The sequence below is a fragment of the Anolis sagrei genome, chromosome 2 (assembly GCF_037176765.1).
Source record: "Anolis sagrei isolate rAnoSag1 chromosome 2, rAnoSag1.mat, whole genome shotgun sequence".
Classification (NCBI taxonomy): Eukaryota; Metazoa; Chordata; class Lepidosauria; order Squamata; family Dactyloidae; genus Anolis; species Anolis sagrei.
The window spans coordinates 166698061-166711044 of NC_090022.1; the positions used below are offsets into that span (position 1 = coordinate 166698061).

The window sequence follows — 12984 nt, forward strand, 5'->3', positions numbered from 1 at the left end:
TACTTCAAACTGAATTACTGTGTTGTGAAATGATTCTTGTCTGAAAAGTGTGTCACCAACATGAAATTTTTGGAAAGCTGTGCTTTAGAGACTGCTGGATTGTGAGAAAAGGCAGGCCAGGCACTTCCTCCGATAATTCTTTCCTCCTCACTGCCAGGAATATGAATAGAGATTAGGGAAACAGGAAGAAGAGATGCCTTTCCCCAAGACAAGAATGTTAGTGAATTGCTACTTGAAAGATAGATAAGAAAAATAACTCTGGTCATGAGAGGGTTATAGGGGAAATGCAAAGGAAGCACACCCATAGTCAGAAGTTTTTAATAATTTCTTAATAAGGAGATTTATTTTATTCAAAAGACAAATGCATCCCTTGTAATATCTAAACATGGTCTCTAGAAGCATTGTGGACATAGAGTTGAGGACTGTGTTGACATGAGATTAACATAATGGCCAGTTGGTCTGTTTCTTGGCTTATTGTGGCAAGGCTGGTTCTTTGCAGAGACAAACAGATGGGTTCAACCTTAAAGGTTACAAGTTAATACAGTTTTGCCTGACTCCCTCAATGTGGGAGTTAATGCTGAGATTCTTCACCAGGTCAACCGATAAGCCATTCTTCATCTCCTGATCCTTAGGACACTACTTTCAGCTAGAAAATAGACAATCTTGTCCATCATAAACCCCATTCCAGAGCTTGTTTTTCAAAGTGATAGAATAAAATCTGTATAAAGATATTTTGCTTCAAGCACTATTTTTTTTTTTACAAAAATAGTCAGTTTGTCATTTTAATATTCACTCTACATTTCAACAAGACTGTAAACATTCCATGTGCCAGGACAAAATTAAATCAAGAAATAAAAAAAATCAATAGTTCTACAATCTGAAGGAATAAAGCCAGGAGATGAAGAGCCAAGTCACAGGTCTAATCTGCTCTTAATCTGCTTTTTTGTTTGCTTGGCTTGAACCTTTCTCAGAGGCCAGCAGGTCATGTTCAGCACAACACTAAAGCCAGTTCTGGATTTGTGTACAATCCAGAACTACCACTTCTGTCCACAAAACTGAGGCTGGATCTACACTGCCATATAATCCAGGTCAAAGCAGATAATCTGGATTTTATATGGCAGTGCAGATGGGGCCTGTGAGCATGATAAAAACTCTTTATCCAGTCCTCTTACAGCACCCCTCATATGGAAACAGATTTATATGCATATAAAAAGATCTGTATCTACCCTACCCAGATTTTCTAAACAATTGAAAAAAGCTGCATGAATGCTGACAGTAGATGAGCTGAAGGAGAGCTGTGTGCACTGCAAACAGCTTTAAGACTGTGTAGTTGATGCTGATGTCGTGGAAACTTGTGAAGGTGCTTTAGCTCTAGGAAAGTAGTATCTAACAAGAAAGGTTAAGGAGCTATCATCAACTGAAGTCAGAAGTTTTAAAAAAACATATATTGGAAAAGTTATTTTTGGACTACACCAAGATAAATGGTCACAGATTCTGAAAGTAGTCAAAAAAAGTCTTAGTGAGCTGTGGGTAAAATTAAATTTCCCACAGATAACAACATAGATTAAAACTGTTACTTTACACAGTGCTTAATGGAAAAATGCTTTAATAGGACTCAGATCTAATCTGGCACATAATTGGGAATAAACCCCTCTAGTTTGCCTGGTTAAATATGAAAGCAAAGCAATACCTTCTTCCCCATTGTTACTAGAGCTTTAGTCCTGAATAACGGTAACTCTTCAAGTTTTCAGCATTGGGGCAAAACACTTCTAACTGATCACATAATACTTTTCCAGAGATAAGAGCAACAAAATAGTGACCCATGGTAGTTAGATTGTAATTCTGAGAAAGGCGCGTCAAGTCAATCCCGACCGAGACCGCCTTCCACCTGGAAACCAATGCCCTCACTGTGGAAGAAGATGCAGATCAAGAATAGGGCTCCACAATCACCTACAAACCCACCGCCAGGACACCGAACTTGGAGGACCATCATCCTCGGACTACAAGGGATCGCCTAAGTAAGTAATTCTATGAGTGTCCATCCTCAGCCTGAACTTTACTTTTCCACTTTTGAGTCCTCCCTTCATAAAAATTAGGAATGTGTGTGCTTTTTTAAAAAAACCTGAAAGGGTATTTTTAAAAAACCACATGAAATGGTATGTGTTAAGAAATGAGAACTAAGAGGAGGAGAGGGAAAGTTGTATTGTGCCACCTACAGGCATGGCGGCCTAAATAGCTGAGAAAGTGGTTTAATGAAGGAAAGTCAAAGCCCATTACTCAGCATGGAGGTTAAAAAGTCCTGAATCCCTGTGCCAACAAATGCAACACAATACCAATCTCTACTTTCTGACTTCTACTGATGTAGAGTCTTTCACAAGGATACAAAAATGTGGGGATTCCTCTTGTTGCCAGGTACTTGCGAATAAGACGCTCTGTTCCATACCAATTAAAGCCCTTGGTTGAATGTCCAATGCGAGGCAGGTGGACACTTGCTGAGAGACAGAGGAAAAGGGAGAAAGTTGCCTGAATAAAAACGCAGATAAACAAAACAAGAGATAAACATTCCTGTACATAACTTCCTAGCTGCAGAGATTATATTCTAAAGGGGACTACACCTTTTAGGGCAGGGCCCCTCAAACTTTTCAAATAGAAGGCTGGATTATAATTTGAAAAAAACATGAACAAATTATTATGCACATGTCACGTATCTTATTTGTAGTGCAAAAAATAATGAAAGAACAATACTGTATTTAAAATTAAGAACCAATATAAATTTACCAGTATTTCAATTGGAAGTGTGGGCCTGCTTTTTGGCTGATGAGATAATCAGGTTACTGTATATATTCAAGTATAAGCCTAGTTTTTCAGCCCTTTTTTTAGGCTGAAAAAGTCCCCCTTGGCTTATACTCGAGTCAAGGTTATTTATTATTTTACTCTGTTGTTGTTGTTGTTGTTATTATTATTATTATTATTATTATTATTCATTTCATTTATTATTTTATTCTATATTATTATTATTACATTTATCATTTTACTCTATTATTATACATTTATTATTTTACTGTATAATTGTTGTTATTGCTACATTCATTATTTTACTCCTTATTATTACTGTTGTTATTACATTTATTACGTTACTCTCTTTATTATTATTGGAAGGATACATAAGCACATTTACATTGAAGAAGGTAAATAATCATTTTATCAGAGTTGGACAGTCTTATCTTAAATTATCATTTTTGTAAATATTCAAAAATATATAACCTACTGATTCCTCAATTAATGTAATTTAATTGGTATCTATTTTTATTTTAAAATTTACCAGTAGTAGCTGCATTTCCCACCCTCGGCTTATATTCGAGTCAATCCGTTTTCTCAGTTTTCTGTGGTAAAATTAGGTGCCTCGGCTTATATTCGGGTTGGCTTATACTTGAGTTGTGTGCCTTCGTTTAAGATAGAGGGCAACCATAAGCCTAAAGTTTGGACCAGGGGCTGGGTAAAGGACCTTGGAGGGCAAATCCAGCTCGCAGGCCATAGTTTGGGGATCCATGTTTTAGGGTAAGGAGTAGTAACTGGAAGACCAGGGAGAAATCAACAGCCATTAAACCCAAGGGCCCTTTCCTTCACTAGCTGTTCATTCCAGTGTACAACCAGTTAGCAACATTCTATCGCAAGCATGGTCAAATTTTCAGCCCTCCAGGTGTTTTGGACTTCAACTCCCATTAATCCCAGCCATTTTAGCAGATGAATTGTGGGAGTTGAAGTCCAAAAACCTGGAGGGCTGAAGTTTGCCCATGCCCTACTTTGACCTCAATAAAACAGCAGCAGATCCAATTGGTCAGCTCTCTCCTTTATGAGTTTGATACGTGGTGAATCAAGATAGAGGAAAATTACATTTTAATGGTTTTCAGTATGATATCCTGAAATACTTTTCATAATGTGAAGGGTAGCTCACAATTTTTAAGGTAACTCAACTCAAGTAGCAATACTTGTCAAAGTCCTGAACATGGAGCCAGAATTTTGTCTGAGGAAGCAAAAGGTATGGGAGGCATCCCCCCCAAACTGTCTCCTCAAAACTGAGACAGCTGTTGATACAGGAGTCTTCTCTACAATGTCAGGGACTCTAGAAGGAGACTGGGATGCCTTTTCTGTGCACCTCAACTTGATTCAACAGGACCTTCAGGACTCTATATGTGAATTGGGGGGAGGAATATTCTATTTCTCAAACTGGAATACTTACCATCCCTTTTCTTGGCTGCCAGACAGATTTTCTTTAATCCTTTTTCCAAAGCAGGGAGCTTAATTCCAGACAAGTTGTTGGAGCAGTCTCGGTGCTGTGCAACAATAAGGGCCAGCTGGGAAAGCGCGATAATTGTTTAGAATCAGTCAAGGAACAAGAGGAAGTAATGACGCACCTTATTGTCAAGAAACATCTTCCTCACCAGTTTGCAAGGACTATTGTGCCTATGGATTAAGTCTAAAAGCATTCTGATAATTCCTCATTTCATTTTTTAAAAATCAGTTGAAATAAGCACTTGAAAACTAAAATATATCTCAAAGTTTTGGTTTTTTTTAAAAAAAAAACCCCAACAACCTTGAGGGATGTCTGATGTCAAACAGACATGGATGTTACTTATTCAAATTGTATTCCCACTGAAGTGTTTTGTACTTTTTTAAACCTACAGCTGCCTATTTTATATTACTCCTCAATTAAGATTTTAAATTATTCAGTTTAAAAGAAAGCATCTCCATGTATAGTTACCAAGTCCTGTCCTTTGTTTCTGGATTCCTTATCATCAATTGGGAATAAGAGAGTTCCTCCTAATTTCAGATCTACAAGAATAAAGCAAAGAGGTACTGAGACCTTATGATCGGGATAACACTTTAACAACTTGTTAATATCAGATGTTGGGAAGTCTATCTAAAAACAGTACAGCTAAAAGAGGAACTATCTCCAATTTTTCTCCCATACCTGACTTACCTTTCATCTTTCCTGCCTGCTCATATATCTTCTTTGGCTGGTCAGAGCGGTTTCCCAAAGCTGTAAATAAGCCTCCTCTCCCCCAGCGGCCTGAATCATCTGAACCAGAGAGTAACATATAAGACTTAGAATCATAGAGTTGGAAGAGACACCGCAGGCCATCCAGTCCAACCCCTTGCCAAGAAGCTGGAAAATCGCATTATAAGCACCCCTGACAGATGGCCATCCAGCCTCTGTTTAAAAGCTCTCCAAAAAGGACCCTCCACCACACTCCGGGACAGAGTTCCACTGCTGAACAGCTCTCACAGTCAGGAAGTTCTTCCTAATGTTCAGATAGAATCTCCTTTCTACAGAGTTGTAACAAGTCAGGACAGATGTGTGTGTGTGATTTTTTAAAATGGAGCTTTCAAGGGCTGAAAGATAAACTCTTTCTGCATATCATTCTCCCGGAAAATGCATCCACAGATAGAAAAGCCTTTGTCCTGTTGAGATCCATTAAGTTTTTTTTAAATCAACAATTATCTGCTGTACTGATAATTTGAATATTTTAGTGTGGCAGGATAGAGAAGAGGCCAAAGCTCCAATGAAGAAAGCAGTTATGCTTCAGGCAAATCCTGACCAAGAAGCCTTTCTGTGAGACACAGGTCACTTTATAGGGGCAGAATTTGGTACCCTTGACTTCTCAGAAGCCAAAAAGACATCTAGTTCTACCCATCACACCAATTATTTCTGGGACTTTTCATTATGTAGTCTAATGACAAAGGGAATCTTGGATGCCATGAAGCATGCACACTAAAGCAACAGAATGTTTAGATACAAAAACACTTATTCCAAAATGGCATATGAAGATATACAAATTCTATGCTGGAATCAGAGGTGACATATTCCATAGGTATTCATTTTAAATGATTTCAGATATTGTGTATGCAGCACAAAAATCCACAGCTGATTGGCAATTGGATAACTAAGGCTGAAATGTTAGTAAGAGTTAGTAAGGATGGGTGCAGAAAGGTTTTATGAACAAGCTTACAAAAAGTTGGGCACTCTTCTCAATTTTTGTAAGACTACGCAAAGCACTGATACTACTATTTAAACATACAAATTTTTACTTAATTTATTTGTATTAGGATTGTAATAATCTGTTGAGATGTATTTATACCATTATTTTATTGTTGCTTGCAGCAATTGATTGTATTTTCCTGCATGGCGGAGGTTTGGACTGGATGGCCTAAACTATTACACAGATTTTTGGAGTCAGTATTCTTACTCTTGTGGTATATATAACACACAGAAGCAAGCAATGGAGAAATTCTAATGGCTTCCCAATTACATAGAACCTGCTTACCATTAGAGAAGAAAAACACATTTCATCACAACCACGGCTTTTTCCCACTGAAAACCATGAACAGAAAGGAGTTCCACCCAAGCAGGACTTTGGGGAGGTTACAAGTTCACGAAAAGTATGCTTGTTCAGGCAATGTTTTCTACTTACCTACACAGTGCACAATGATGGCATCCTCTTCCCCAGCTGAGGGATGAGTGACATCACCCATAATATAGTGGATAGAGGTTTGGTCTGGATTAGTGTAGTCCAAATGGACATCCAGCACGCCCTCCTCCTCCTCGTCCTCGTCCTCACTGCTTTCTTCTGACTCAAGGCAATAAGACCTGTAGTGATTAGCTTCCCACCAGGCCATCCTGAATTTTTAAAAAAATAGATAGTTCTCTCTCTTAAACAAGCACACTATCTACCATAATAACAACAATCTACATGTTGAGTGAATTAAAAGCCTTTTGATTTGAGGCACAGACTGTTAATGATGCAAAACCAGCCACCTAGTATTGTGCTTTTAGAAAAAAAGGAAAAATGGGTTGGTGCAACAAAGAAGAGTATATTCAATAGAAAATTAAAAAATCCTTCCTAATACTTCAAATGCTAGCATTATCCCCTCCTGATCTGCCATGTCTATCATGTCAGACAAGCAAAAGGAATAAGGCACAATACTACGTGCTGCATGAAACCACTGCTTTAACTCTGCTTAAACCTAAAGCAGATTTTAAAAAATCAAAGCAAAAAGAAAGAAAGAAAGAAAGAGAAATAACAAAAGCAATGTCTAGCACACAAGCATATGATGTTCTACAGCAGGGCTGTCATACTCATTCTCATCTAGGGCCACATCAGCATTACGATCACCTTTAATCCATGGGTGGCAAATCTGTGGATAGAGAGGGCCAACTATTGGTAGGTTACATACCTATAACCATCTTTCTTCGAGTGGTGCTCTGTGAATTCACACATATGGAGTTACTGCGCCTGAACGGAAACTTCTCAAGCTATATTTTTTAATTTTGGCGATATGCTCGCCCACTTCTCCCAAGGGTATAAAGGGGCCCCTGGCCATACGCTCCCCAGTTCTTTCACTGCAGAAGCAGCGAGAAAGGGGGAGGTTTGCATGAGAGGGGAGGAACGGGCGGGTTTGTATGAATTCACAGAGCACCACTCGAAGAAAGATGGTAACAGGTATGTAACCTACCATTTTTCTTCGTGGTGTCTGTGAATACACACATATGGAGACTAGCAAGCTGAGGTCTAGGTAGGCGGGAAACATGCAAACTGACACCAGAGCCATAAGGAAGTGATCTTTCCTATATATAGGAAGAGAAAAAAACTCCAACAGGAGTAGGTGTCAGTAAGTAGACCTTGAGATGAAGCAATTTGATAAGTAGGAACCTGTACAAGACCCCGACCAAACAACAGACTCAATGATAGAGGCATAATGTTCGACGGCGTAGAAGGCTAGTGCAACGAACATGGGCGAAAAACCATCAGTAGTAGCACCATGGCTTGGGTAATTTGAAGTCTGTAAGACATCTGACAACATGGAGGAGGAGAAAACCCAATGTGCCTTAGTTATTTCATGTATTTATTTATTTAGTGAAAAAATAAACATATATTGAAGGAAAAGGCTGAGTATGAGCATAATCTTCGTTATTATTGTTATCACTTTGTCCCGAAGCGCCTGAGCTGTCAGGTCAGGCAAATGAGGGAGGTAAAAGAGAACGAGAGAGACAAGTGTCTCTAGTGTAATGTTTGGATGAGACCTCGAGTTCAGGGAGACCCTCTAGTGTATAGTTGTAGTGCAGGAGTACGATCAGGGCCGACTCCTCACAGTATTGAAAGAAGGGACCGAGGAACGGCCTGAGTCATGAGAAAATCACCTCTTTTCAGTGGACTAGCTCATCAACTCTTTCAGTTGAAAGAAGACAGAGTCTAAATCCGAAGACAAGGACTATTGGGAGTTAATTAATTTTTTAAAATCCACAATCAGAGTAGTAAACAATCAGGACCAACTAACACCTCTCAACAAAGGATTTTTTTTAGACAGGAAGCAGGCAGGCTTTGAAGCTGCAGGGCTATCCAATGCTAATAAAGGTGGCCAACTGCAGGTGTATCAAGCCCTCAGAGGTGTAGGGTGGGGGCAATCATAGCCGATCTCTAGTGATCGGGTACGATGATGCCTGGTTGGGTGGCCAATACCAACAGGTTAGCACGGTGTCGAGGAAGTGGATGAGACTTGGCCGGTACTGAAGAGGTCAGGCTAGGAGTCTGTCCCTTGGGTTTGGTGAGGGTTTCTCCTTCGGCCCATTGGAGAATCTGATGATTTGACTTGGCTCTTCCTGGTGGCCCATGATAAAAATCTCCATGTCCTGGAGTCACCATGTAGAGAGCAGTGTGACTGGCTAGGGAGCCATGATTGAGATGGAGTTTTGATTGAATCAAAATTCCTTTGGTAAGATTGGATTATCAAAGCTGGTGATGGAGCCGAGCTCCATAGCAAGGTTTTCTTTTCTTTCTTTTCTTTTTTACCAGGAGAAACAATGTGCACTGGCAGGGGCCCTTTGGAGGCATTGAATCCTAAGGCCTTTTGAAATCGTGGCCGAAGGAGAGGCATAGTTAAGGCCATTAGTCTCTCAGCATGTGGAAGTGTGGCAGAAATGAGAAGAGCTGCCATTGGGGCCTGCTGCCATGTCAGTATCTATCGTTGAAGCAGGGATGGCTGCTGTTAAGCAAAATAAATAGTCAGGAGTGGTATTGCAGCGTTAATTGACCACCAAGGGGTGGTGTAGTGCCAAGAGATCTTCTGGGGAGGCCCTGCTCTCGCCCCCGCCTCTATCACAAGTGAGGCTGGCGGGGATGAGGAGCAGGGCCTTCTCAGTGGTGGCCCCTCACCTGTGGAATTCACTCCCCGGGGAGACTTCCCTCTTGTCATTTAGAAAAAAATTGAAAACTTGGATGTGGGACCAGGCATTTGGATGTTCTGGCAGCTAGAGGAAGGACCTTGATGATGGACAGGAATTGACTGAACAGAATGGATTTTTGGAACTCTGAACACTGAGCATGAGATTAGTTTATTGATTGTGTTATGTACTGATGATTTTAACCTGTTAATTGTTTAATTGCTGTTTTGTATGTATGTATATTTGACATAGGCATCGAATTGTGCCTTCTTTGTAAGCCGCCCTGAGTCCCCCCTCGGGGGGTGAGAAGGGCGGGGTAGAAGTAATCGAAATAAATAAATAAATAAAAGGTGGCTCAGCCTGTCTGTTTAACTTTGCAGGCTGTTTTAGCTCTCCTTTGAGGCAGCTTGCCTTTGAGACGCCATTTTGTTGAACCCACGTCCTATAGGGTTTCAAACTGACAAAAAGGGCTAGAGCCGGAGAGAAAGAACACTCTCTCGGGAGAAGGTAAGTGACTTGTTGACAGCAGCGTCCCTCTCACAGGAGAGGGGCTGAACGTTATTGTCCCCGAAGAGGAAAAACAGTTCCTTTGAAGGGGTGAAGTAGCCCGTCAGGAAGGAAGGCCTGCATCAATAGGAGCATAGTGTCTAGATCTAAGGAAGTAATGCTACCCCTCTATTCTGCTTTGGTTAGACCACACCTGGAATATTGTGTCCAATTCTGGGCGCCACAATTCAAGAGAGATATTGACAAGCTGGAATGTGTCCAGAGGAGGGCGACTAAAATGATCAAGGGTCTGGAGAACAAGCCCTATGAGGAGCGGCTTAGGGAACTGGGCATGTTTAGCTGAAGAAGAGAAGGCTGAGAGGAGATATGATAGCCATGTATAAATATGTGAGAGGAAGCCACAGGGAGGAGGGAGCAAGCTTGTTTTCTGCTTCCTTGGAGACTAGGACGCGGAACAATGGCTTCAAACTACAAGAGAGGAGATTCCATCTGAACATTAGGAAGAACTTCCTGACTGTGAGAGCCGTTCAGCAGTGGAACTCTCTGCCCCGGAGTGTGGTGGAGGCTCCTTCTTTGGAAGCTTTTAAACAGAGGCTGGATGGCCATTTGTCAGGGGTGATTTGAATGCAATATTCCTGCTTCTTGGCAGGGGGTTGGACTGGATGGCCCATGAGGTCTCTTCCAACTCTTTAATTCTATGATTCTATGATTCTAAGGCGCTAGAGACAAACGGAGGTGATCAAGCGCATAAGGGGCAACAAGGACCATTGGATGAATGGCCATGGTCCTGACCCGGGTGGTTTAGGTCGATGGAGTAGGCATCGACATCGAACGGGTCTTTTGCTGATTTTTTGAAGGGCAGGTGAACTGAGAGTGGATCACAGCCTCACTCATGCCACGTTATCAGGCCCTGAAGGGTGAAACTCCATTTGTCCCCTTAGTTATTAGTCATACGCCCTGGTGCCAGAGAATGGAGCCCTTCCATGGTTGAGGAGGGCAACTGGAGGATCTCACCGTTTGGAAGGTTGTGGAGTCGGCTCTCATCCGTCTGATTAGCCAATGTGGGCAGTAAAAGGGAGATGTCTGCCGTGCCAATGGCTGGCAATCCCCAGAAACGGAGGCTTGAGCCAATAGAGCTTTTTAAACTTTAATTAGAAGGTATTGCTTTTAGGTTTAAAAACCTGTTAGATTCAGCTGGGTGCCGATTGAATATCGGGGTGGCAGCGGTCTTCAGCAACAGCCCCTCCCAAAGTGGAGGGGAGGCTGGAATATGGCACAGTTGTTCGGCAAGTCCCTAGCCGGGCCAAGTTGAATGGCACCAATGCCGTGAAAGGGACGAAAGACTGTCAGCAAAGCCACTGTGTTGATAGGAGATGTTGTCTTTATCTTGAAAAAACATGGGTCCCAATCGAATGGACGCCATGGCAAGACTTGTAGGAAGAACCGAAGTTGCTGCTGCGGCAGAAAAAAGAGAACTGGGGAGCGTACGGCCAGGGGGCCCTTTATAGCCTTGGGAGGAGTGAGCGTGGATGCCGCCAAAATTCAAAAATATAGCTTGAGAAGTTTCCATTCAGTCCTGCGCAGGCGCAGTAACTCCATATGTGTGTATTCACAGACACCACGAAGATTTTTTTTTTACAATGCTCTTTAGTTTTTAACCAGTTGGGGTCCCCAGATGTTATTGAATGACAACAACACTCATCAGTTTTGATGATCCGCCAGAAGGACTGGGGATGATGGGTGCTGTTGCAATCCAACAGTACTTCTGAGGATTGAGAAAGGCTAAAGGGCATATTTAAGTCAGACATAATATCTAGATACCTTGTATCTAAATTCAAATCCCGTTCTGATTGTTAAACAGAACAAACTGCAGCCTTCTAGATATTACTGTATTAAAACTCCCATCAGCCCTATTAATGGTGTCAAATGATGAGGCATACAGGAGTTCGGGTGCAGCATCTGGAGGACCATATAAAATGACATGGTATGTTGGATTTTGCCCACAGGCCTTGAGTTTGACACATGTGTTCTACAGGGATTTCAGAAAGGATTATGAAGAAAGCATGCAACTAGTGTTTGTAAGAGGTAGTGCCAAATATACAGCCTTAATCCAGCAGCACGAAGAATGATGAAGGGCTTTGTTTGCTTGTGCTACTTTGAGTACAGTGCCTGCAGAGCACCTTACTTTTTCTGGTGATCGGCTTCTGCCTTTTTCTGTCTCTGTTCTTCCTTGATCCTGGCCCTTCTGGCTGCTGCTTCTTGTGCCTTCCTACGCCGGGCTTCCAGTTCTTCGGGACTCAGTTTCCTCCGTTTCTTACTGGGACCTATCTCGATACCCAAAACAAGGGCCTGGAGAAGAAAAAAGTGTTTTTGAGTTACATTTCCCCACAGGAAGATGCTTCCAGGTCATTCTTTATCCAGAGCAGAATAGCTCCCTCTGGTCTGCTTTCCAGCTGCTCTTTGAAACACTGTGGGCCGGTCGGCAAGCTCTCAAATTTGGTCTTACTTATCCTCTCTACAAGTCAGTAACTGTGTGTTCCTGTGCAAAGCCTCTTCATATATACCTTACTGCATTCAGCTGAAACCCATTTCTTTGAATTCCACAGTGAACATGGGCATCTTAATTTATTTTAAATAAATTGTGATAAAAATCTGACTGCCAAAGCTAGGGGATCTTCAATTCTTAGTGTTCAGGTTCATGGCAGTTCACAGAATATATATATATTTAAATGGTTTTGTTTTAGAAAACCATACAGATAACAATGCATCATGATACAAACCTTGACAGACCTACAGAACATATTTTGCGACCCAGTGTTTCTTTTCTACATCAGAAATCATGCACAATTTCCTCATCTATCTATCTATACATATAATAAAAGTCAAAACTTGTATGTGGCGGATGTGTGGCGGTGCGACGGGAGGAGTATGTGCCAGCGTTTTGATTGGCCAGCCTGAAAGTTTCAACATTTGGATTGGCTGCCGCAGTGGTGCTATTTGCATATGGTCTCTGACTGGCCAGCTTCAAGAGGAGCCCCTGGTGGAGAAAAGAGTTCATGGAAGAAACGGGGACATGAGAAGGAAATTTGCATATGGTCTCTGATTGGCCAGCCTCAAACCCAACATTCCGAGATGACAAAGAGAGGAAAGGAAAGGCCGGGGGCTGGGTCAGAACACTCCCAATACAGACCGAAATAGACACACAGAGCCCCCATGACCCACTCTACATCCTACTGCAGTTTGGAGGAGAATGAACC

General features: G+C 41.7%; 1 protein-coding gene across 3 annotated transcripts in view; it reads right to left on the reverse strand.

Moving 5' to 3' along the window:
* Positions 1-314: 314 nt before the first annotated feature.
* Positions 315-12984, reverse strand: part of CHD1L (chromodomain helicase DNA binding protein 1 like) — a 44396-nt gene continuing 31726 nt past the window's right edge. For 2 of the 3 annotated variants that reach the window (XM_060763422.2, XM_060763421.2), the window contains 7 exons: positions 11913-12076; positions 6474-6679; positions 4982-5080; positions 4763-4833; positions 4241-4355; positions 2384-2492; positions 315-1386 (listed from right to left, as the gene is read on the reverse strand). In XM_060763422.2, coding sequence (XP_060619405.2) covers positions 1317-1386; positions 2384-2492; positions 4241-4355; positions 4763-4833; positions 4982-5080; positions 6474-6679; positions 11913-12076 — 834 coding nt within the window. In that variant the 3' untranslated portion in view covers positions 315-1316. Of the gene's footprint in view, positions 1387-2383; positions 2524-4240; positions 4356-4762; positions 4834-4981; positions 5081-6473; positions 6680-11912; positions 12077-12984 lie in introns of all 3 variants that reach the window. The other variant, XR_009630679.2, reaches the window with a different exon arrangement.